Source organism: Syngnathus floridae, chromosome 7 (genome assembly GCF_059516105.1).
Source record: "Syngnathus floridae isolate MCC-2025c chromosome 7, RoL_Sflo_1.0, whole genome shotgun sequence".
NCBI lineage: Eukaryota > Metazoa > Chordata > Actinopteri > Syngnathiformes > Syngnathidae > Syngnathus > Syngnathus floridae.
The window spans coordinates 5,052,161-5,079,321 of record NC_142419.1 but is presented as its reverse complement, the minus strand read 5'-3'; the positions used below and the strand labels follow the sequence as shown (position 1 = coordinate 5,079,321).

Genomic DNA, 27,161 nt, shown 5'->3' with positions numbered 1-27,161 from the left:
GCGATGTTGACAAAGGACGAGGAATTTGATCGATGGATTTAATGGATTTAAAGTGCACGGATGGTTTGATAATATTATTGGCTTGTATTATAGTTATTTGAAATATAGTTTATCTATCGTTATATGAGCCTGTGGAATATTTTGAAGTGCAAGCGCCCTCAGCAGTGCGCACCCATTGTTGACAAAGAATGATCGATGGATTTAATGAATTGGAGTGACACCGATGGTTTTATAAACATGTTATTCATGTAATAGTTGTCCTTAATCACTCTATATGTTACGTCAGGCCCGTTCTCAGCTCTTTGTTTGTGTTTGTCACGTTAGCATACCTATCGTTTAGCCTGTTGTTGCTATTGAATGAATTGGAGTGACACCGATGGTTTTATAAACATGTTATTCATGTGATAGTTGTCCTTAATCACTCTATATGTTACGTCAGGCCCGTTCTCAGCTCTTTGTTTGAGTTTGTCACGTTAGCATACCTATCGTTTAGCCTGTTGTTGCTATTTAATGAATTGGAGTGACACCGATGGTTTTATAAACATGTTATTCATGTAATAGTTGTCCTTAATCACTCTATATGTTACGTCAGGCCCGTTCTCAGCTCTTTGTTTGAGTTTGTCACGTTAGCATACCTATCGTTTAGCCTGTTGTTGCTATTTAATGAATTGGAGTGACACTGATGGTTTTATAAACATGTTATTCATGTAATAGTTGTCCTTAATCACTCTATATGTTACGTCAGGCCCGTTCTCAGCTCTTTGTTTGTGTTTGTCACGTTAGCATACCTATCGTTTAGCCTGTTGTTGCTCGTTCATGACTGTTTTGGGTGTGGGATTTTGTCGAATAAATTGCCCCCAAAATGCGACTTATACTCCGGAGCGACTTATATATGTTTTTTTTTCACTTTTTGGGGCATTTTATGGCTGGTGCGACTTATACTCCGGAGCGACTTATAGTCCGGAAAATACGGTACTCTTACCCCCACTCTGTTTCTCTTAATAAATATGCCCTTGCAGGAAGGAGGGTTTTAGACCTCCATTCGAACATCGCTGTACGCACAGCGACGAATGGACTCTCCACCTGCAGGTGTCTAAAAGGACTTGTCTCCCGTGTGGTTCTTGCAAAATAAGTTGGAGTGAGCACATCTCTAACACTTTTCTTCGTCCAAAGAGCTCAATTTTGGTTTCATGTGACCACAAAACCTTCTCCCAAGATGTCTCTGAATCATTCAGATGTTCATTTGCAAATTTCAGATGAGCCTATACATGTGCCTTCTTGAGCAGGGGGACCTTGCGGGCACTGCAGGATTTTAAGCCATTGCGGTTTAGTGTGTTACTAATTGTTTTCTTAGTGACTATAGTGCCAGCTGAGTAGAGATCATTAGCAAGCTCCTCCCGTGGACCGTATTTTTCGCACCATAAAGCACACTGGATTATAAGGCGCACCCTCATTGATTTTTTTTAATTTTAGAAATGATTTCATATGTAGGGCGCACCGGATTAAAAGGCGCATAAAATAGAAGCTATCCTCCAACAAACTGAGGTTGACCAGGGTTGCGGTATGCATCCACTAGCCAATAACCAATGAGCCCTCTGTAAACAATCGCGTTTCTCAAACTATCTCCTATAAAAAGATCGAAACTGACTAAAGTTCGATCTAACACATTGGTACTGCTTACTTTATGTTTCCCTTCCATACCGATTCGTAAATTTACTCGAAAAATTAACAGAGCAGCCTATTTTGAAATGAAATAGCCTCGTGCATATAGCAGCTATCATTATAGCATTAGCCACCCGCAAACTCCCATGAGCCTCAGCTCGTAGACTCCCATGAGCCTAAGCAAAGTGTCATGGCAGTCCCCTGTAAACAATCACGTTTCTCAAACTGTCTCCCATAAAAGTGATCGGAACCGACTGACGACTGATTTAACACATTGGTGCTGCTTATTTATGATTCCGTTGGATACTGATCCGTAAACATACTCGAAAACATTAACGGAACAGCCTATTTTGAAATGAAATAGCCTCGCTCGAAATGAAACAGCTATTCAGTGACGCCCCCCGACCACGGTTGCCGTAATGCTGGGAAGCGATGCGACCTTGTAATTTACTAGTCGTACTAAAACGTACTGAAACATTTTGGCAGAGCGCTGTGTAAAACCAGTATGGATCAACAAATTCATCAATTGATCCATATATAAGGCGCTCTGCATTATAAGGCGCACTGTGGGTTTTTAAGTGCGCCTAATAGTTCGGAAAATACGGTAGTACTTTGCTGATTTATTTACCTTCCTCATCATCAGTAATACCCCACGAGGTAAGATCTTGCATGAAGTGTCAGAATGAGGTCGATTGATAGTCAATTTGTTTTTCTTCCATTTTCAAACAATGGCACAGAAAGTTGTCACCTTCTCACTCAGCTTCTTGGCCATGGTCTTGAAGCCCACCCAATCCAGCCTTATGCAGCTCGACAACTTTGTCTCTGATGTCTTTAGACAGCCCTTTTTAGTAAACTTATATATATTTTTCCCCCTCATTAGGTACACGCCACGTGTTCCTAATGAGGGGGAAAAAGGGCAATGAAGTAATTTTTCAAAATCATACAACCCTAGTACGCGAACATGTATTTTACACACATTTAATCCAAATATATGTAAACCATTTTTACAAGACAATAGTACATTTTAGGAAGACAACTCTTGATAATTAACCACAAAGTATAATCTGTTTTGGGGTTAACTGGATGATATTCACCTTGGGCTGTGTGACAATATGCACAAAGTCCAATATGTAGCTCGTACATACTAACATGGGGTGATGTTGGGTATATTGTCACATGCACCCAAAATTACTTCTTTTCATGCTGAAAATGTTCTTTTGCTCTGAATGCATTCTCTGGGTCATCTTCAGAAATGTGCCATTAAGCATAAACTACACAATAGATGAATAAATTGAATGTTGACTAAAGTTTTTTTGTTAAAATGCTTTTTTCCTGTTTATGTTGCTAGACGCCAACTGTGCTGCTTTGTCGGAACAATGTGAAGACCAGCAGTGCCCAGCAGACATGCAATGCGTTTCGGTGGATGAGACCAGAGGGCGGTATGCATGTCAATGTCCACCGGGCAAACTTGGAGAGTGTGCAGGTGTCAGAAATATTACTTTTATACGTTGTTCTCTTTTGTTACATAATGTAATAATGCACATTGTGGTATGTCCATGCGCGTGCGCGCACGCGCGTGTGTGTGTGTGTGCGCGTGTGTGTGTGTGTGTGTGTGTGTGTGTGTGTGTGTGTGTGTGTGCGCGTGTGTGTGTGTGCGTGTGTGTGTGTGCGCGTGCATGTGTGTGTGTGTGCGCGCGTGTGTGCGTGCGTGTCTGTGTGCGTGTCTGCGTCTATAGGCCATTCATCTTTAAGTTTCTCAGGTAACAGCTACATCAAATACCAGCTTTCAGAGCGACTCCAAACAGAGCTGAAACTCAGTCTGAGAATCAGAACATTGCAGACTAGAGGAATCATCATGTACACTCATAGTGAGCCTTGCACCATGCTTAAGGTATGCTGTCTCCATCTAGTTCCCTGGCCCGTTAAAAAAAAAGATATATCCTCAAAGCAAATTTTTGTCCAAGCATAATAACTCTTGCAGACTCCAGGATTATTCATGGTGCGTTCATCCACAGGGCAAGCCATAGTTACTGTCACATACAATATGTTCTCATCTGTGTGTGAGCAGCTGGACGAGGGAAAGCTGTGGTTCCAGCTCAGCTGCACACCTGACACTGCAAGTAGTGACAGTCCCGACATGTTGGGCATCTCTGGCCGGCGGATCAATGATGGCAGCTGGCACACAGTGGCAATGGAGCTCAACCGCAACTTCAGCAGTCTCTCTCTGGATGACAGCTATGTTGAAAGGCGCCATGGGCAAGCCTATGTGCAATCGTTTGCTCCAGACAGAACCATCTACTTTGGAGCACTGGTCAGTGCATTATTTTCTGTTTCCTAATTGTGCGATGGCCTTCACACATATGTTATTCTACACCATTCACTTTATTATTATTATTATTATTATTATTAGTGTGAAGGTGAAGACCTTCACACTATTGTTATTCCTGTCCTTTATTAGTGTGAAGGTGAAGACCTTCACACTATTGTAATTCCTCTCCTTTATTATTATTACTGCGAAGGTGAAGACCTTCACACTATTGTTATTCCTGTCCTTTATTATTATTAGTGTGAAGGTGAAGACCTTCACACTATTGTTCTTCCTGTCCTTTATTATTAGTGTGAAGGTGAAGACCTTCACACTATTGTTATTCCTGTCCTTTATTATTATTAGTGTGAAGGTGAAGACCTTCACACTATTATTATTCCTGTCCTTTATTGTGTGAAGGCGATGGCCTTCACACGTTATTCTACACCATTCACTTTATTAGTGTGAAGGTGAAGACCTTCACACTATTGTTATTCCTGTCCTTTATTATTATTAGTGTGAAGGTGAAGACCTTCACACTATTGTTATTCCTGTCCTTTATTATTATTATTATTATTATTATTATTATTATTATTTATTATTATTAGTGTGAAGGTGAAGACCTTCACACTATTGTTATTCCTATCCTTTATTATTATTATTATTAGTGTGAAGGTGAAGACCTTCACACTATTGTTATTCCTGTCCTTTATTATTATTAATATTATTATTATTATTAGTGTGAAGGTGAAGACCTTCACACTATTGTTATTCCTGTCCTTTATTGTGTGAAGGCGAAGGCCTTCACACATTGTTATTCTACTTTATTATTATTGTGTGAAGGCGATGGCCTTCACACATATGTTATTCTACACTATTCACTTTATTATTGTGTGAAAGCGATGGCCTTCACACATGTTATTCTACTCCATTCACTTTATTAGTGTGAAGGTAAAGACCTTCACACTGTTGTTATAAGTTATAATTATAATAATAAGAGGAATATTGTCCTGTCCTAACCCTATTATTAGTGTAAAGGTGAAGACCTTCACACGATTGTTATTCCTGTCCTTTATTATTAGTGTGAAGGTGAAGACCTTCACACTATTGTTATTCCTGTCCTTTATTATTATTATTATTAGTGTGAAGGTGAAGACCTTCACACTATTGTTATTCCTGTCCTTTATTATTAGTGTGAAGGTGGAGACCTTCACACTATTGTTATTCCTGTCCTTTATTAGTGTGAAGGTGAAGACCTTCACACTATTGTTATTCCTGTCCTTTATTATTATTATTATTATTATTAATATTATTATTATTATTAGTGTGAAGGTGAAGACCTTCACACTATTGTTATTCCTGTCCTTTGTTATTATTATTAGTAGTAGTAGTGTGAAGGTGAAGACCTTCACGATATTGTTATTGATGTCCTTTATTATTAGTGTGAAGGTGAAGACCTTCACGATATTGTTATTGCTGTCCTTTATTATTAGTGTGAAGGTAAAGACCTTCACACTATTGTTATTGCTGTCCTTTATTATTAGTGTGAAGGTGAAGACCTTCACACTATTGTTATTGCTGTCCTTTATCATTAGTGTGAAGGTGAAGACCTTCACACTATTGTTATTGCTGTCCTTTATTATTATTATTAGTGTGAAGGTGAAGACCTTCACACTATTGTTATTCCTGTCCTTTATTATTAGTGTGAAGGTGAAGACCTTTACACTATTGTTATTGTTGTACTTTATTAGTGTGAAGGTGAAGACCTTCACACTATTGTTATTGCTGTCCTTTATTATTCTACTTATTCCGCTCACTTTTTTGACGCTTAACTACTTCCACATACTTCAACTCCGTTCCACTTTTCACTTATTCCAAATATTCATGACATGGCTGCTTACATTTTTTTCGTTCAAAAAAACTTTCCGTTTTCACAAAATTCCCAAATTTCCGGCAAATTTTTCCCCATTCATTCTTAATGGCGGATTCAACATTTCACATTTACGTTGTTCCAGTTTAAAATTCACTTAATTCAACACATTCAAATCACATTGGGGACATTCCCAAACTTGCCAAATTCAAAAATTTCACGTTTTCACTTCTAAAATTTGCACAAAATTTTGCAAAATTTCACTAAATTTAGTTTTTCACTTCTAATTTCTACATACTTCAACCGATTCAACTCGTTCCAACTTTCAACTGTTCATCTTTTGACTACCTATTGCACACCTTCCCACTTAGCAGAAATTCCACTTTTTCAAATTTGAAATTCAACGAAATTGTCCTAAATTTCGTTTTTCTACTCTAATTTCTACATTTTTCAACCGATTCAACCCATTCCAACTTTCAACTGTTCATCTTTTGCCTACCTATTCCACAACTTCCCACTTACCAAAAATTCCAAATTTGAAATTCAACCAAATTCTCCAAAATTTCGTTTTTCTACTCTAATTTCTACATTTTTCAACCGATTCAACCCATTCCAACTTTCAACTGTTCATCTTTTGCCTACCTATTCCACAACTTCTCTCACCTACCAAAAATTCCAAATTTTCAAATTTGAAATTCAACCAAATTCTCCAAAATTTCGTTTTTCTACTCTAATTTCTACATTTTTCAACCGATTAAACCCATTCCAACTTTCCACTCTTCATCTTTTGCCTACCTATTCCACAACTTCCCACTTACAAAAAATTCCAATTTTGAAATACAACCAAATTCTCTCTACATTTTTCAACCGATTCAACCCATTCCAACTCTCAACTGTTCATCTTTTGCCTGCCTATTCCACAACTTCTCACCTACCAAAAATTCCCAATTTTCAAATTTGAAATTCAACCAAATTTTTCAACCTTGCGTTTTTCTACTCTAATTTCTACATTTTTCAACTGATTCTACCCATTCCAACTTTTAACTGTTCATCTTTTGCCTACCTATTCAACAACTTCCCACTTACCAAAAATTCCAAATTTGAAATTCAACCCAATTCTCCAAAATTTCGTTTTTCTACTCTAATTTTGTACATTTTTCAAACGATTCAACCCATTCCAACTTTCAACTGTTCATCTTTTTTCTACCTATTCCACAAGTTTCCACTTACCAAAAATTCCAAACTTTCAAATTTGAAATTCAACCAAATTGTCCTAAATTTCGTTTTTCTACTCTAATTTCTACATTTTTCAACCGATTCAACCCATTCCAACTTTCAACTCTTCATCTTTTGCCTACCTATTCCACAACTTCCCACTTACCAAAAATTCCAAATTTGAAATTCAACCAAATTCTCCAACATTTTGTTTTTCTACTCAAATTTCTACATTGTTCAACCGATTCAACCCGTTCAAACTTTCAACTGTTCAACTTTTGCGTACCTACCTATTCCACAACTTCCCACTTATCAAAAATTCCAAATTTGAAATTCAACCAAATTCTCCAAAATTTCGTTTTTCTACTCTTATTTCTACATTTTTCAACCGATTCAACTCAGTCCAACTTTCAACTGTTCATCTTTTGCCTACCTATTCCACAACTTCCCACCTACCAAAAATTTTAAATTTGAAATTCAACCAAATTCTCCAAAATTTCGTTTTTCTACTCTAATTTCTACATTTTTCAACCGATTCAACCCATTCCAACTTTCAACTGTTCATCTTTTTTCTACTTATTACACAACTTCCCACTTACCAAAAATTCCAAACTTTCAAATTTGAAATTAAACCAAATTCTCCAAAATTTCGTTTTTCTACTCTAATTTCTACATTTTTCAACCGATTCAACCCATTCCAACTTTCAACTGCCCATCTTTTGCCTACCTATTCCACAACTTCCCACTTACCAAAAATTCCAAATTTGAAATTCATCCAAATTCTCCAAAATTTTGTTTTTCTACTCTAATTTCTACATTTTTAACCGATTCAACCAATTCCAACTTTCAATTGTTCATCTCTTGCCCACTTATTCCACAACTTCCCACTTAGCAAAAATTTAAAATTTTCAAATTTGAAATTCAACCAAATTCTCCATAATTTCATTTTTCTACTCTAATTTCTACATGTCTCTACCAATTAAACCCATTCCAACTTTTAACTCTATCTTTTGCCTACCTATTCCACAATTTCCCACTTACAAAAAATTCCAAACTTTCAAATTTGAAATTCAATCAAATACTCCAAAATTTTGTTTTTCTACTCTAATTTCTACATTTTTCAAACAATTTAACCCATTCCAACTTTCAATTGTTCATTTCTTGCCTACCCACTCCACAACTTCCCACTTACCGAAAATTTCAAATTTGAAATTTAACCAAATTCTTCAAAATTTCGTTTTGCTATTCTAATTTCTACATTTCTCTACCGATTCAACCCATTCCAACTTTCAACTCTTCACCTTTTGGCTACTTATTCCACAACTTCCCACTTACCAAAAATTTCAAACTTTCAAATTTGAAATTCAACCAAATTCTACAAAATTTCATTTTTCAACTCTAATTTCTACATTTTTCAACCGATTCAACTCATTCAAACTTTCAACTGTTCATCATTTTCCTCCGTATTCCTCAACTTCCCACTTACCAAAAATTACAAATTTTCACCACAAATTCTCCAAAATTTCGTTTTACACTTCTATTTTCCACATTTCTCAAGTAATTCAACTCATTTCAACATCATTTGGCATCATTCCCCAATAAGTTATTCAAAGTCTTCGCCTTCACACACAATTTCTCCAGAAATTGCATTTTCTAGTTCGTATTACTGTAAACTTTCTCAGCATACACTTTAGTACTTTGACAACTGCAGTCGCCATCTTTGATTAAGTAAGGCAGAACCTCATACCATGTCTATGCACTGCAGAATCTGTGGAAAATTGTCCCATTTTCCATGGAGTCTATGAACCAATTTAAGACTTAATTTGACCAAGTTTCTTTAGTAATTCAAATAATAAATGCCTACAGTTGTTTTTTTCCATAGACATTTTTTACAGCACTTGCTTTGGCAAAGTCAAACAAAAGGGTGGTTTTGGAAGAACACAACAATTTGGTGATGTGGTGCGGATAAAGGGACAACAGTACTCGAATGCGTAGCTTGCCTGCCTCACAGTTCTGATGCTCTTTCTTTAACTAAGTACTCTGGTTTTATCTTATATCCCAAGACTATTAAACCATTTCTGAAACATTCCTATAATGCCACTAACTCAAACTTAGACGTCTTGATTAATTAAAAAAAAAAAAAAAACACCACACAGACTGTGTTGATGTAAATGTTCCATTATGTTTTACATGCTCTCAATATGTCAATATGTCAACAGTGCACCTAAATCTCAATTTTACTCGCTTCGATCCGACGTGACTTTCTGTCTAATGTGGTTTGGTAATGGACCCCAGATTTATTTTTTGTTGTAAATACATATTCAAGTAGTATTTTAAATGGATGATATAAGGACCGTATGAAGCTAAATGACCAGCGCTTTAACTACTGATTCGATGAATTTCCGTGGCCTATTTAAAGGCGTTAGATAATGAGTGTTACAGTGTTAAGGATAGCTAGGATCGTTTTTGTTTAGGAAAGGGGGATGCTGGTGGCAACACCTCACCCTCACAGTCACTCACAAGTCAAAGAGCGTAGCCGGACACGTGTCTGCTTTATCCTCTCTTCCATCCAATTCACATAGCATCAAATGACTTACTCAATCCGCCTAATATTGTCATCTGCGTATTGCTTCTCTTTTAATAAAATGTCAACAGATTCCAAAGTGGGTGACGGACGGCAAACGGACCCCTTCGACTGCCTTGCAACATTAGTGACCTAAATTAACGTAACAAAGGACCCCTTCGGCTGACTAAAAATATGCCTTTCTAAAAAAAAAAAATAAATAATAATAATTCCTATACAACGCGCTTTCAGGGTTAACACGATTCTCAAATTCTGGACTCCAAAGTCCGTGTAAAATCGAGATGTAGGTGTATGTAGTTTACATGTGTACAATTCCATGAATTTTAACACAAAATGTTCTAATTGTATCATGTTCAAAGATCAAAAGGCCCTCACTGTTCAAATTTATGGCATTTCCAAATTTGCCTCTGTTACCTGCACTACATTTGCAAATGCACCGTGTTTAATTCCTCTGTCTGGTATTGCAGAAAAAGAGGAAATTCAGTCAGCTGTCTCAAGACTGTAGAAGTTATTCCTGGATACCCACTGGGTATCTTAGTCTTAAGTTATTATCCTAAAACTTGCCCACCATGGCTTCAGGTGCAGCATCCCACTTCACGCAGCCTCGTTGACTCCCAAAAGGACCCGAAAGTGCTTGAGGGCTTCCAAGGCTGCCTGGACTCGGTCATGCTGAACAACAATGAGCTGCCACTGCAGAATAAGCGGTCACACTATGCTGAGGTGGTGGGACTTACAGACCTCAAGTTGGGCTGCGTCCTCTTCCCTGATGCCTGTCTGCAGCATCCATGTCACAATGGGGGAAGCTGTATCAGCCTGCCTTCTGGTGGTGAGTGACAGCTACTGCAGACACTACAACACAAGAGCACAAGTTACACAAACTTGATGTGATCAATCAAGTATTTGCTTTTGTTTGCATCAGTATGTCTGATTGAAACTCATCACTCCATCATGATATTACTTTGCTTAAAGCAAGCCCCCCCTCTCCCATATGCAGTACAGTATACAATACAGGTCATGTCAGACCAATTTAATACCTATACTGAATACAGCTTTTTAGCCATGATGAGGCAAAACAATTGTAAGTCCATTGAATAACATCTACAATACAGTAGACGTTTTAGCTCTCAATACACTACATCTTGTAATATCGCAGAACTCTGTCAAACTCATCTTAAAACATTACCCATAACAATAAATGGCTTATAGATCATTTCAATATGACACACAGTTTGGTGGATATTAATAGATATAATAATTATAATTATAACATTAATAATAGATATTCTTGTAGAAAATTGCTTCTGGCTGTTTATTGCCTATACCAGTTGAAGCTTACTTCACACTTAACATAAAACAAAGAAAATATCAGAGCCTCCAAAAGCATACAATTGGGAAAACCACAGCGCTCTGAGTGGCGGTGTTGTTGTAAGCAACGGATATCTGAACACTAAGAGTGTCGCAACACATGTAGCCACTATCATAATGCTCAAACTGTATAGTCATTATCCTTCGCAACAAACAAATACTATATATAGTACTGAGAATCTGACAAGAGGAGCTGATTCTTCACAACAAGATATCCTCTGTCTGTCTTATACTGTCCCCTGGTGGCAAAACATCAGAATAAGTATTATTCCAGGAGAAAGTGAAACAAACAGTTGAATTCTTGTGTACTCACTGTATATTTTTATAGATTTTGGAGTACATTCTAATCCTATTTTTCTCATTGAAAATGTGTGGTTGTCCGTGGGGAGTATAAAATGAATTAAAGTCGTTTCATTCATTTCAATGGGGGGAAAGATGATTTCAATGTTTTGAGTTGTGAAAATCGTATCTCAAGGCATCACTGTGCATTTCTCTACATTTATTGCTACATTCAAACCACAAAAAGAGGATCTTTTCATTAGTTTACTCAGGGTTGTGCAGATTAGTTGCTAATTATGTGTTTTTGGCTTGAGGAGAAGAGAGAAGCAACAGGACTGTGCTAAATAAAGTTTTTGCCTCACCTTAATTGATTTAAAGACAAGGAAGCACATTTCATAAACTGACCAATGCAATGAGCATCATGTTACCAAAAGCACAATATCTAAAAGTATTAAAAGGACAGTAAAGCAAGAACAACATTGCTACTTATGTGATAGGACTGTATTAAACATTTATGTCAGTACTACAATTCCCTCCTGGAAAAAACTCAGAAATGATTTAACAGTATTTGGAACAGAAGAGCACATACTGACGCCCACTGTTTGGGCTGCGTCTGCTTGATCAGCCTGACTATGTCATGGAAGGACAATCTCCCCATTGGAAATCATTGTACAGACTATCACATAAAAATGTCCAGAAACAGATATCAATTGGCACCAAAATTAACATGGGCATCTCTACTTATGACAACTTCAACATATCACAAGGATTAGCCTCTCCGTGGCTGATTTAAGAGCAAGAAATGTGCAGGCTCTCTGTAGCTCAAGTGCCTTATCACGTCTATTTGCTTTCACCAACACACACAAACACGACGCGTTTGTGCACAGCATGGGGCTTTATGGAAGCTGAATTGTTCATACGTCGTTATATAGTCAACTGAAATTGGTAAGGGTTCTTTTGACTTACATTTACCCTGAAGTCCACCTCTAGAAAAAAGTATAATTACCTAAAATCATTAAAAGAACAGATATTGAAAACTTTAAACATTAAAATGCCTTCTATTTCTAAATGGACAGCTTTTGTAAGTAATGAGAACTAGTAAATTGGAAACGCTAGGCTCCAGCGATGGCGGCTCGGTGGCGCACTGGGTAGCACGTCCGCCTCACAGTTAGGAGGGTGCGGGTTCGATTCCACCTCCGGCCCTCCCTGTGTGGAGTTTGCATGTTCTCCCCGGACCCGTGTGGGTTTTCTCCGGGCACTCCGGTTTCCTCCCACATTCCAAAAACATGCTTGGTAGGCCGATTGAAGACTCCAAATTGTCCCTAGGTGTGAGTGTGAGTGCGATTGGTTGTCTGTCTCTGTGTGCCCTGCGATTGGCTGGCAACCAGTTCAGGGTGTCCCCCGCCTACTGCCCGATGACGGCTGGGATAGGCTCCAGCACGCCCGCGACCCCCGTGGGGACTAAGCGGTTCAGAAAATGAATGGATGGATGGATGGATAGGCTCCAGCGATATTTTGGACCCCTTTTTGGCCCCACTGTGAAAATCGAAGGAGAGTGCGGAATTATCCACCACATACAAAGCGGTTTGAGCTGTTGATTGACGATGAATAGATTATTGTTCCTCTTGTCATTTGTTAAAATCACAGCATTGTCGCTCCTGAGACAAGTTCAATGACATTGTGCAACCTATGCTGTCTGCGAAATGCCTGAATTCTTAATTGTTTGTTTCTTTTTTGTGTCTGCCAGGATTCTCATGCAGCTGTAACCCCTTGTACACTGGTGGGCGCTGTGAAATCGAGATAACGGCATGTGTACCCAATCCATGTAAGAACAGTGGGATGTGTAAGGCTATTGGCAATGCGTTCCTCTGCAGTTGTAGAAGAGGCTTCATGGGTCTGACGTGAGTATCATGCCAATCAAGCTCTGAATCCTTTAAGAATTTGTTTGAGGGCTGTAACGATTAATTGTGTAACTCCACTCATTTGATTATAAATTTAGACAAACATGATTAAACCATCAACTATAACAGAAGATGATAAATATAAATATGATGAGAATTAGGTAGATCTTAAATATCTTTAATATTTACTACAAGGCAACAACACTGTGAATCAATTACAAGTGTTTGTAGATGAGGCTTTCTAAATCCTGCTGTCCTTGAATCCTTGGTGTATATTTTTTAGGTTCGTCAAAGGATGATGATAATTGCCTATTGCCTTGTCTGTGGTTGTAATCCAAGATTGTTTTTAAAGATACAGACTTTTAATCTTTATTTCATGATTCCGCCAACTTACTTCAGTTCTAAAACCCTGCAATTGAAATCCTCACTTATATAGTTTAATGAGAATCAACTGAACCTGCTTTATTTAGGGAGGGGGATCTTCAAACAGAACCAACACCTGCAGTATGTGTGCTGGGTCATCTGCCTGCATTCATTGGGTGAAATTGATGAGACCAACATAGGGATAGAGATAAACACAGCTCTAGTGATCTAGAGTATTTCTGCACATAGTGGCTTTTTTTTTTTCTCAATTTAGGGGTAAGGAGAGAGGCTCTTATGTTTGTTCAGTCACATTTAAAAAAATAATATTAATTAATTAGGCACATATGTTGCATAGGACTAAAACATGGCCACAGCCATCACATGCTTGAGGATATTCGAAAATGCGTCAAGATTTTGCCTCCACAAAGTACTAACAGAAAATAATTGATTCACATTAGGTACAAATGGGCTAATCACAATAGAATATCAGCATTATGATTTGCAATTGAAGTTGTATAGTTTTGTGTGCAGATAATAATGATAATAATTATAATAATAATAGTAATAAGCGCTTTATTCCACCTCCGGCTCTCCCTGTGTGGAGTTTGCATGTTCTCCCCGGGCCCACGTGGGTTTTCTCCGGGCACTCCGGTTTTCTCCCACATCCCAAAAACATGCTTGGTAGGCCGATTGAGCACTCTAAATTGTCCCTAGGTGTGAGTGCGAGTGTGAATGGTTGTTCGTCTCAGTGTGCCCTGCGATTGGCTGGCAACCAGTTCAGGGTGTCCCCCGCCTACTGCCCGATGACTGCTGGGATAAGCTCCATCACCCCCGTGACCCCCATGGGGACAAGCGGTACAGATAATGGATGGATGGATAAGCGCTTTAAATTTTTAACCCAAATGTCTCACAATTTTATTTTGGATATAGAGACTAATTTCCACATATTTAAAAAAAAAAAAAAAGTAAATGTTTTCTTTCTGTGGCCACATGGGGGCAATATTACAATGTATATCATGGATCAGTGTTTGACAGGGACGGCTTCTCAAGCTATTTATTGATCACATCGTTTTCCATCTATTATTTCATAATGTGAGGGAATACAAGCTGCCAACAGACCTTTAATATAGTTTATTATTGGTTGAATAACCTGGTCTGTTTGATTAATCTGACTTTGTAAAACTTGGTCTTGAGTGTCTCCACCATTGAGTGTACTGTAATTCACTTTTTGACTATGTTGACCTCATTTAACATTAAATGAAGAAATACCTTCACGTCCACCATTTTAATAGCACCCAAATCTCGCTGTCTGATTTTCATATAGTCTCTGACTTCCCACAGGAAGAATAGGAGCTAAGCAAATTAAATGGAAACAGTGACGATCCTACACTTATTTAAAATCGTAGTTTTTGTTTGCTTTTAGAAAAACATACGTAGCAAAAGTCATGATGGAATTGTTTTTCAGCAGCACATTACTTTCACTAAATACTGCCATTAGGATTGTATATAATTTAATCTCCATTTCATATTGGCCTTCACTGAAAATGGCCCCCAAAAAAATCTATTAACTTCAGTAACACCCAAGGTTATTATAGTTAACAAAAAAGCTCACAAAATAACCTTATTTATATATTTTTTAATCATCATGTTTGTCAACAGTTCCGTTAATTTTAGTGGTTATTGCACTGTTAAATTCACTTAAGCACAAAGGGACCGATTTTCGGGGCCACCACAAGTCTAACCCAAAGTGCAATCTACCTGTGTGCATGGGTTGAGTCTTAGAGCCACAGTTAAAAATGGGTGTGTGCGCCGTTGTGCGACTAAATACAGCCAAGTTGAGCCCTGGCTAATTGATGCCCCGCGCCCCGTTTCCTTTAAATTCAGCACGCGTTCTACATGGCGGAAGTATAAGGAACTCGCTGGAGTCAGTGCAGGGTGATCATACGTTTAGAAGAAATTGCAAGAAGATCTCCCCTTTCAGATGTCAATTTCGCCACTGAGAAGTGGGAACTTTGAGATGATTGTGCATCAGTGTGTGATATCCCAGAATGTACTGTATGGTTGTGTAGGTGACACGTTTTAGGGCAGAACAGGTTCACAAGTTGTAACATTTTTCACAAACTTCCACTCAGGTCCATAAATATACTTTGACAATGAGAAATGAGGATTAAAAAACAGTTGATTATTTTATAAACTCATTTGTGCAGCCCTTGTTATTTATACATTCTACTCATACCAGTTTCTTCCCCTCTTTCCTCCAACCCTCCATCCTGCAGCTGTGAGAAGGATGTGAACGAATGTGACCACAGCAATCCTGAGGGCGAGTGTGAGAATGGTGGGATCTGTGTCAACACGCACGGTTCCTTCTACTGTAACTGCACTGCGGGCTTTGTGGGACAGCGTTGCAGCCTGCGGCCCGTTGTCGTCCCGGACATGCAAGCTGGGCACGCAGTAGTCGGAAAGGAGGAGTTGATTGGCATCGCCGTGGTGCTGTTTGTCATCACCACCCTCATCATCCTTTTCATCGCTTTCCGCAAGAAGGTCTTCCGAAAGAGCTACTCGCGAAACAACTTATCGCTGATCCAGGACCCCGCCACAGCAGCCCTTCTCAACAAAGCCAATGGTGTTCAGTTTAAGACCCTGCATTGCACAGCAGGAGACCCCATCAATCTTCATTCAGAGACCGGACTGGGGCCCACCGTAGTGGGAGCGGGTGGGATGATGGGACCTCCACAGGTCCCGGTCAGGCCCATGGCATACACTCCTTGTTTTCAGGCTGATCCAAGGGCAACATTGGAAAAGATGGTGGATGGGCGCACAGTGGAGCATACAGAGATGAGCACCTTTCACCCAGAGTCGCCACGGATTTTGTCGGGGTCCACCAGGAGGGGGGTTGTGGTGTGCAGCGTGGCCCCAAACCTACCCCCAGTTTCCCCTTGTCGATCAGACTGTGATTCCATACAAAAGAACCCGTGGGACAGTGATGACGGTGAGTGACAGTGATGGTGTTTGTGACTGTACGTACAGTTGATCTGAAATTCAACTTAGACTAGAGATGATGTACACCGAAGTTTGGTGAAATTTCAGAATGAACGAAAATGCTTTATAAGAGTTACTCGTGTACCTAATTTGACCTTCTCTGAACTCTTGAATATGCATATCCAGCTGTTCAATGTTTCAGTACTTTATGCACTTGCTGTTCTATAACAAGAAGCTGAGCGGGGAAAAAAATCACAACTCCTTAACAAAATAGGACACCCAGTTCTAAAATATGCCTTTCTTTGACTCTTCCAGTCTTTCTCTTTCTGCTATGACACCTTAAGATCAGTGGCCACTTCCCTCTGACATCATCTCACTTGAAGCCTTCAAAAGACAAAGTGTTTTTGCTCAAATAGGTGTCGAAATGTTGTTGTGATGTCAAAATGTGAACATGATTAAATACTGAATATTCTAATTGAGCAAGTATCCTCTCTTTACAGGTAAGATGGTTGACATGGCCGAAGAAATAACTTGTCTCTCGGGGAGCAACAAGGGCAGTAATTCAGAGGTCCAGTCGCTGAGCTCGTTTCAGTCCGACTCCTGTGATGACAATGGTAAGATACGCCCTCTCTTCTTCTCAAGCTCTGTTAATGTTGGTCTTCTAAAATATTTTTGCTTGTTAAGACCTGGACTGTGTCTTTACATTGAAATGCAAATACAAATGCTTTCCCCATGGGTTTCATACATGGGTGAAATTTTTGGCTTACAATAGAACACTATTCAAAGACCTCACGTCTCTAGTGTGTCCTTGAGGAGAATAAGGATGAAAGAATGGATGGGGATAGTAAAAGACAGGTGAATCATCAATGAGAAGAGAAGGAGGAACATTTACTCCAACCAGAAGCTGGCTTCCCTTGTGTTATTTGTTGGTCTTCTAAAATATTTTTGCTTGTTAAGACCTGGACTGTGTCTTTACATTGAAATGCAAATACAAATGCTTTCCCCATGGGTTTCATACATTGGTGAAATTTTTGGCTTACAATAGAACACTATTCAAAGACCTCACGTCTCTAGTGTGTCCTTGAGGAGAATAAGGATGAAAGAATGGATGGGGACAGTAAAAGACAGGTGAATCATCAATGAGAAGAGAAGGAGGAACATTTACTCCAACCAGAAGCTGGCTTCCCTTGTGTTATTTCCACAGCCAACTGTGTCTCATGCATTATTTTTGCGGAGCTGTAGCTCACAAAAAAAATTAGTTCACAGAATGAGTTTTCAGTGCATGGGGTTGTGCAGCCTTTGTCATAAACAAAATCATTCCTCTACAGCAGAAACTAAGCGTGCGGTTCTGACCCTGTAAACAATGTGGTATTGTTTTGATTGACAAAATTAGCAGTTGAAGTTAGCAATTGTTCATTTTCTATTCATCTAAATTGATTAAAAAGCAATAGTAGGAGCAGCATTAGGTTCATTTTACTGTACAATGATGATCCTTCTTTATTAAGTGTACTGTGGCTTAGAGGTCCCTCAAGCCCTAATGGTAAAGAAATGTCATTATTCTTGTCGGACTGTCAAATGACATGTCCACAATGTCCGTACTGCTATTATAATATGAAACAACCTCTACAACTGTAGAATATCTACAGGATGTTTTTTCTTTGCTTCTCACACTGATTTTGTGACATCAAATACAAGTATATAGTGAACCATCCTGCAACGGGGTTGAACAAACGTTTTGAGTCGTTTCCAAAGAACATTATAGTTGTTCCGACAACCAGCCGTACTTCCTGCAGATGAGGGTTTTTAATCTTTCACAGTGTATTGTATGAAGTGCAGCCTTTATCTGGAGCTTTGCTTATGGCTTTGTGTCTTGGTTTGATTGTATTGCCTTGATTTCATGACATCACTTCATCGAGAGCCACAAGTCTCTGATCAGTTGTGATTCAGAAATGTCAACTTCATAGCCCATTAATTAAAAAGCATTCATTTTGACCAATTATTTCTGACATTTCAAGCCAATATAATTTTGTTGTGTGTTTTGTGTTGTTTTGCACCAGACGCCTCATTACATTTTCTTTTTATCTTTGATCCCTGAGGCTTTATTTGTCATTTGAAGTGTTTAGTCATTGTGCATGTTTGTTTAGGAGGGTTGTTCAATTTTTATTAGTAAAAGCAAAAATGTGAGAGAAGTCTTCAGGTCAAGGCTGAAAAGGTAGTCTTCTATTCAGACAGGAATGGCAACTGATAGGATTTTGAGTGGATGTCCTAAACCATCACCATGAATTACTGTCTTCCTTTTTCCTTCCAAAAGCCTCCATAGTGACCGTCATTCGACTGGTCAATGACGCTGTCGACACAATCGAAAGTGAAGGTACCATGTCTCATCCATTTTGCATCTCACCTCTGACTATTCGACTCTTTCTTTCTCCAATTTGTGTATTTCTTTACACTGCAGTTTGAGGAAAGCACAATTTGAACGGACAAATACGGCACAGCGTCCATCGCTTGAACTCTCATTACAAGTCCCTTTAAAATTAAAGATAGTGGCTTTGACCCCACCACCACGCCCCTCTCCACAACACGTATGTCTTAGGGAAGTAGCAGAACTATGATTTATTTTTGTCAACTCAAGTTAAGTCCAGCAAAAACAATCATTTAATCGTCAAACGTCTTTGAGACTGTAAGATTTGCAAGTAAGCATACTTTCATGCTCCCAAATGCTGACAAAAATTGATTAATTTGATTTTTATTGTATTATAGATTTGTATTCATAAATATGATTTATTCTTCCTGAATGAGGTATGCTGCCCAAGAACTTTGCCTTTAGAGTCTAGTTAGAGCCTCATAATCTGTGATTTTTCTTGTGTTAATAGGATCTAAAAGTATTGGGGCCCTTCAGCTGGTTATGACAGCGTGTGAGTTCAGATGATGGACATGTGTGAAAATATGGTTGATATTATGTTAATTTGTAATAGGTCATTGAAATGAGTCACTAGATTTATAATTTATTACCGTATTTCCCGGACTATAAGTCGCACCAGCCATAAAATGCGTAACAAAGAAGTAAAAGACATACAAGTCGCACTGGAGTATACCGTATTTTCCGGACTATAAGTCGCTCCGGAGTATAAGTCGCACCACCCATAAAATGCCCCAAAAGTGAAAAAAAACATATATAAGTCGCTCCGGAGTATAAGTCGCATTTTGGGGGGCAATTTATTCGACAAAATCCCACACCAAAAACAGTCATGAACGAGCAACAACAGGCTAAACGATAGGTATGCTAACGTGACAAACTCAAACAAAGAGCTGAGAACGGGCCTGATGTAACATATAGAGTGATTAAGGACAACTATTACATGAATAACATGTTTATAAAACCATTGGTGTCACTCCAATTCATTAAATCCATCGATCATTCGATACGATAGCAACAGGCTAAACGATAGGTATGCTAACGTGACAAACCCAAATGAGGAGCTGAGAACGGGCCTGACGTAACATATAGAGTGATTTAGGACAACCATTACATAAATAACATGTTTATAAAACCATCGGTGTCACCCCAATTCATTAAATCCATCGATCGTTCTTTGTCAACAATGGCTGCGCGTGGCTGAGGGCGCTTGCACAATATTCCACAGGCTCATATAACGATAGATAAACTATATTTTAAATAACTATAATATAAGCAATAATATTATCAAACCATCCGTGCACTTTAAATCCATTAAATCCATCGATCAAATTCCTCGTCCTTTGTCAACATCGCCGCGCGTGCGCCCTGACGTCAGCCTCGTCTTTATTCCACAGATCTAGTATATAACTATATTGTAGCGTTAACAAAGTACAAGGATAGACGTAGGTTTGGTAAACGGCTCTTTATTCCACAAAACAAACTTCCAAGCGTGTGGCGGCGTGGACTTCCAGAGACGATAGCTCCATGGCAGAGGACCGGGCGTGCGTAATGGTCATGTCCGAGCCCCATGCACCGTTCGCGGACAGCCACTCGACCGAGCGCCGGCCCCCGACTCAGTAGAGTAGGACCGGGCGTGCGTAAAAGCCATAATAGTTTTTCAAACCTTCTATGTCACTCCAAATCCTTAATTCCTTTAAACTCTTTGTCCTCCGTGTCACTTAGAAATGATCACCGCTAATGATGCCGGTGTTGTCCTTACGTGGGTCGCGCCGCGCGGCGCCACTGACGTCACTTGAAATAGTAATCCATTGGTACATCACGGTTCTCCAAACTTTCTTTCTGCTGCTCGATTACTGTTTTCAGCTGCATATTTTACAACTTGAAGTTTGTAACTTGCAAAATATGACTTTCTTTTTGGTGCCATTTTTCTTAAGCCCACCCAGTTGATGAGTCACGGCCAACGGTGAAATTTAAAGCGCCCTCATCCAGTTTCGTCTGAAAATATATATTTTTTTAAATGTAGTTTTTTGTTTTGTTTATTTGGTTGTTTTATCAAAGACAAAGTCTGCTTTATTGTCGATTTTTTTTTCATATACCAAGACACACAAAGAGATTGAAATTACGTTCCCACTATCCCTCGGTGAGATAGTACACATATCCATACAAGCAACACAAAAAAACCCAAGAAGGCATGAACAATGAATAAATAAGAGTGTTGAATAAATGATAAATAAACAAATAATAATAAATAATAATAATAAATATAAGAGGAGCAAACAGACAGTGGACTTGGATATGGTGCTTTAAAGTGTTAATTGCTTTATTTGATGTTTTCTCTATTTTTTATGTTTTGAATATGTTCAAGATAAAGATATAAAAGCATGTTAAGTGATCAACTATACTAAAAATAACATGGGAAGTGGTCAACTATACTTTTAAGTGATGTCTTAATGATCAAGTAAAAATTTGTGAAAAAAAAAACATATATAAGTCGCTCCTGAGTATCAGTCGCCCCCCCACCCAAACTATGAAAAAAACCGCGACTTATAGTCCGGAAATTACGGTAAGTCACATTTTAGGGGAAATTTATTTGATAAACTCCAACACCAAGAACAGACATGTCATTTTGAAAGACAATTTAATATAAAAATAGAATAGAAGCTGAATTATTGTACGGTATGCTAACGTTACATGGCACAAACAACAAACTGAGATCCTTCCTAGTATGTTAACATAACATATCAAGCAATGCTAATGGTGGCCTCAGACTTTAATGTATCATGCAAAAATCTCGTCACTTAAACATACAAATGTTTCAAACCTCTCATATGTTATTCTTCCATCTGACAGTGTCAGTCATGGACCAAAGTCAAACCTTCGACAGAGGTGAAAAATCTATCTACTGTATCTCTCTCTCTCTCTCGCTCTCTCGCTCTCTCTCTCTCTCTCTCTCTCGCTCTCTCTCTCCCTCTCCCGATGTATTCCTCTCCTGTGTCTCTCACCCTCGCTCTGTCTCTCAGCAAGGAGTAGACTTCATCTTCAGCTGTAGATATGTTCGAGCCAAATGATGACTACTGACAAAACAGATTCATATTTTAAAAATGGCACGCTATCAATCCAACCGTGACAACATTTTGTTTCGGGCAAGATAAGATGACCTACATACTTTCCATAAAGTTTGTTGCAAGCATCTGACCTTTTCTCTAGGACTAGCATCAGGCTAACATTCCCATTTGACTGACGTACAAATACTGCACTCAGCAATTGCTTCATTAATCATTGTCCGACCGTCCAAACAGACAGGAGTGAGGATGCAATTCTGTGACTTTGATGTGACCAGGCCCTCCAGCTTCACACTCCTTTGTGTTGTGGAACCAATTAAGTGCCTCAACACCCAAAAGTGCTAATCCTCAGTTGTGAAACCAACCAACTATCGTCATCCCTCAAAGCTGAAGAGCTCACAGCAGAATGAGATATGGAGATTTGACTGGCTAACCGCCTGCACGTCACATAGCCAGGCATGACTTTTTAAAATGAGTCTACTCCTTGTATCTTTTTATCTATAAATACCCAGATGGTCTTTTTGTCATTGATAAATTCATATGACTCTTCTGAGCTCTATCCCCGCTTCCCTCAGCTTGTTGGCTTGGCAGCAGAGGACAATCACTCATTTGTCATCCTTCTTTCTATCTTTTGCCCGTCTTGCTTGTCCCCTTACTTACCCGTACTACAGCCACAGTACTATCATGTTGTTTGGAGTTGTTCCTCCATACCAGTGATTGTAATTGTGTTTAATGACATAAAAGTTCACATTCTCAATCATGATGCAATATGCATTCTGATTTGATGCATGTTATTGTTTTTGTTTGCCATTTTTTTTTCATTCAATTTGCTCAATTGTTCAACTGCATCAGTCCAATAATAACATTATATTATTCAATCCAACACTTCAACTTTTCTCTTGGACTCCAAGACCAGGACTCCAGAACTCTGCTAATTTAAATAACACTGATCATTCTTTCAGATGAGCTACCCATAAAATGTGTTAACGGAAAAGCGACAAGGAGAACCATAATGTGCTGCATGTTTAAATTAAGCCACCGTATAAAATGATTCTTTCAAAAGTCAGCATTAGTATTCAAAACCAGAGGTATCATTTCGGCCAGACTTCTCTTAAGAGTCTGTGTGTGAGGTTGTCAATCAAGACATTGAAAAGAGCACCATCATTTGCGTATCTGGGCATCTGGGGGTAATAAGACAAGGCTGAAATAATAAATAAATAAATAGGCGAGGCGCTAATGACAATAGTTTGTCACCTTCATTGTTTTCTACATTTCGAATATTCTATATCCCAGACGTTATCAGACAGTTTTTGAGGAAAGCTACATTCCAGGATCCTGGTAATTTGTTTATTTGTAGAATATTCAAATCAACTATGAATTTAGAACATAAGATTATGGATGTACAATTGTTAAACTAAATTGCACCTTTTTCTTCTCAAAAGGTAAAGTAATGAACATGTTTTGTTTTTTCTAAATATCTTTGTGTCATTAAGAATGGTCATTTAATATTGCAAATACATAGTTTACTCAAAATTTTAAGCTTATGAATAAGTTCAGTTGAATTTATAAACATAATAATTCTCAGTATTTTGGAATTTTTACTTCAGCCTCCAAACTACTCCCTAAGGCACGCCAATAATTTACCAGGGCATCCTTGCGTCTACAAATGTGTGATTATACGACTGCCTCGTCAATCAAGGAGATATTTTCCCATTTTTTTACATGCTATTCTAACATGTCAAAATGTTTCATGTGGATGATTTTAACATGGCTTTTGTGCTGCAATTCCCATGAACCTGAGCATGCTGTGATCTTGCCCCTCAACGGTTTCTTGTGTGCATGCCACAGCAGTGTTCTATTAAGTGCTTGTCATGTCATTGACCTTCACCACCTTTGTGTATTGTCGCAACTGCTTGTGCGTGACACATCGAATGCATATCAATGGCATGTGTACTGCAGAGCTTTGTACTGTGGAAAAGAGGGTGTTGGCAGTGCTGACTAATTCCATGATCCTTCACCTTCACATTTTAGCTTGTCACTAACCGTCTCCTTTTCTACTCTCCAGCATATCACTGGGACACATCAGACTGGATGCCAAGCACCAAACTGTCAAACATCGAAGAGGTGCCAGGCTACGAGGCTTCTCCCGGAGGCATTGCAGTGGGCACCGCTGCACGACTCGGAGGAAGCACTCGTGAATTAGAGTCTGACTACTACCTTGGGGGTTTTGACGTTGACAGCGACTACCCACCTCCCCATGAAGAAGAATTCTTTAGCCGAGACCAATTGCCTCCTCCGTTGCCCATCGGAGAGGATTATGCAGAGCCCCATACTGCCCTACCTGCTAACTTGCCAGTTTCCAAGGAGAGCACCTTGAGATCTGGTGACACTGGACATGAGCATGGCAGGCCTCATTTCCACCCCAGTCAATACTTGCCCGCCCATCAGATTCCAATGGGGGAGGCAGCACACGGGGACGTCAGTACTTCGATGAGCGGAGTTGCCTCAAAAACTGGTGACAACGGTGATTCTGTCTCTCTAAATATGCGGCTATCAATTGGAGCATCATCAGCGTCGGACGTGTCGGCCCCATGTGGGCTGGATGACTCAGAACATGGCAGCAATTTTGATAGTATGGACGAACTGCGTCGAGGGGTCACCATCACCACTGAGTCGCAGCAACAAACAGAGGTGTGATTGATTGTATAGTGACGTCTCATCAAGAAAACACAGTGGTGCAGAAACATCGCTGTATGGTAGGAAAATGCTTTTGAAGAAGTTCCATTGATCGATTAATACAACAATGAAAATATGAAAACAATAACATTGTTAAAGGATCATCCATTGTATTTCTGCATTGAATCACACGTTAAAAAAGTCATCCCTTTTTTTGATTTGCAGAAGAGAAGTGCCCTTTGTAATTCCACAGGAAGTCATATGTAATGTCAGAATAATTGGATGGAGAATGTTGAGAAAGATTAATTCACAAGTGACTCATGTTTAGAAATATTATGAGGAAATGTAGAAAACAGAAAGGACAATAATGTAAGTGAAATGATTGTTTGATTTCCTGCTGACTAACAGATGCCAAAGGAGTACTTCTTTCTAGAAACACAGACATCCTCCCCTAATACTGTCTTCCTGTTTTTCTTTATTGCACAATTTAAAGTGCTTGTACAGACTTTGTATGATAAAATCACCTGACTTGTAATCAGGTGTGAGGGGAAAAAATGGTTTTTCTAAGAGACATGTATTTTACTTCATGTGGAATGTGCCCCCTGAAACCATGACTAGTATTGTATGAAAGATAAGGTCTGCTGTTGTTGCTAATATACGTACATAGTACTTTCAGTTAAGTTCTGTTATTTGGGACTCACACATCAAGATTCTCTTCTGAAGCACAGTGTCATCATTTATGAACAGTAACTTGAGTGTAGCTTTACGTATAAAGACCACACAGTACTTTTGGTGTAGTTTAGTTATCTTTCTCTACAGTAAGTAATTCTTTTGTAGGGATGTGTTCCAACTATACAATCCATCCATCACTGTGTGGCCGATGTGCTAACCAGCCGACCACCGTCCTGCCTCCAAAAGCAACCCACAATATTAAATCTGTGCAAATGGTCTGAGTAATGATCATGTAATACTGCTGACGGACAAAGGAGGATAATAAACCAATAGAAATGCTTGCATTCTTTTGTTTTGTTTTTAGCTAATCATAAATAGGAAGAATTCTACTACAACAGTTTTTGGCAATAATTGTTAGAGATTCGCTCACTCCAACTTATTTTGCAAGAACCACACGGGAGACAAGTAAGTCTTTTTAGACACCTGCAGGTAGAGAGTCCATTTGTCGCTGTGCGTGCAGAGATGTTCGAATGGAGGTCTGACTCTCGGCTCCCGCAAGAGCATTTTTATTCAGAGAAACAGGGTGGGGGTAAGAGTGGACTGAAGAGAGAAAGCCCTTGACCTCTAGTCAAAACATAGCAAGGGGTGTTTTACGACTTTGTGTAGGATGGGACAAGCTAGGTTATTTATCACAGGTTGCATTCCAACTTAATCATACGATAAAGATAACCTGAAAAACCCTGACAATAATATTTGAGCAAACTTACAATAGGTTAGTTTATTCTATTCAGTAAATGCAAGTCAGATTGACATTTAATATTTACTAATGCAATTATTCACGCGCTGCTGGAAAAGCACTGCCCCTAGTATTAAAAAAACAGCTCAGACTGATGAAAAGGTACTAAAAGAGATTAATTAATATGCAACGTGAGTGAGAATGTGAATTTAAGATCCATGTATGTTAGCAACCACAGGGAAACGTAGCTTCAGTAATTGTGTTTCATGAAATTGTTTGCTTTATGATACGTGAGTGATGTGATGCTGTTTTGTTGAGATATTTATGAGATGTTGTGCCACATTCATGAATCCTACGCCTTGGTAACAGTATTGGTATCATTCTTATTCTTAAATTAAACATTCAAAAAATGGCAGTGCAACTGCTAAACTAAAAATGTGAATAAAAACTGTTGTCAGGCTCTTTCTACATTCTGTTTTGAATCATTGCTGCCATAGGGTTCAGTTAAGCGACTTAGACACTTCCTTTGAACATTTCAGTTGTCGGCCACTTAGCATCTTCACCATCCAGGTATTGACTGATCTAATTAAGCTTAAGGCTTTTTTTGTAACAGATGTATGTTTGTGAACAAATTGTTGTACAGTGTACATAGCTGTTGTTATAATGCAGATTTTATAGGTATGAATTGTAACCTTTTTTTTTATGAGAATGTGGAGAAAGAGGCATTCAATTAAATATCGTTGTTTTGATTTCTTCACAATCAGACTTGGATTGAATTCATTCCACATCAATACAATACTACAGATGCATAGTGTTCAATCCACACAATGTAACAGATAAAAAACTTATCCATTTCAGTGATTTGAAATCTGATTTTGACTGAATTTCATTTGTAATTAGTTTTTCACTGTCAAAATACTGTACGTTATCTACAGAAATTGTACAAAATGATTCCTGTATTCCTCATTTTGTATTCAGTGCAAAAAAAATAAAAAGGTTCTTGCTCATAATATGATCTGCTTTTAATTCTGAGAATATTAATTCATAACAGTTTTGGGGCGGTTTCTACAAAG

The 27,161-nt window shown here is 38.7% G+C and overlaps 1 protein-coding gene across 3 annotated transcripts in view; it reads left to right on the top strand.

Moving 5' to 3' along the window:
- fat3a (FAT atypical cadherin 3a) overlaps positions 1-27,098 on the top strand; it is a 181,696-nt gene extending 154,598 nt beyond the window's left edge. For 2 of the 3 annotated variants that reach the window (XM_088382035.1, XM_088382034.1), the window contains 10 exons: positions 3,011-3,145; positions 3,399-3,553; positions 3,731-3,973; positions 10,216-10,462; positions 13,028-13,181; positions 15,821-16,533; positions 17,024-17,137; positions 18,835-18,894; positions 21,793-21,828; positions 24,070-27,098. In XM_088382035.1, coding sequence (XP_088238161.1) covers positions 3,011-3,145; positions 3,399-3,553; positions 3,731-3,973; positions 10,216-10,462; positions 13,028-13,181; positions 15,821-16,533; positions 17,024-17,137; positions 18,835-18,894; positions 21,793-21,828; positions 24,070-24,701 — 2,489 coding nt within the window. In that variant the 3' untranslated portion in view covers positions 24,702-27,098. The remainder of the gene's footprint in view (positions 1-3,010; positions 3,146-3,398; positions 3,554-3,730; positions 3,974-10,215; positions 10,463-13,027; positions 13,182-15,820; positions 16,534-17,023; positions 17,138-18,834; positions 18,895-21,792; positions 21,829-24,069) is intronic. The other variant, XM_088382036.1, reaches the window with a different exon arrangement.
- The last annotated feature ends 63 nt before the right edge of the window (positions 27,099-27,161 follow it).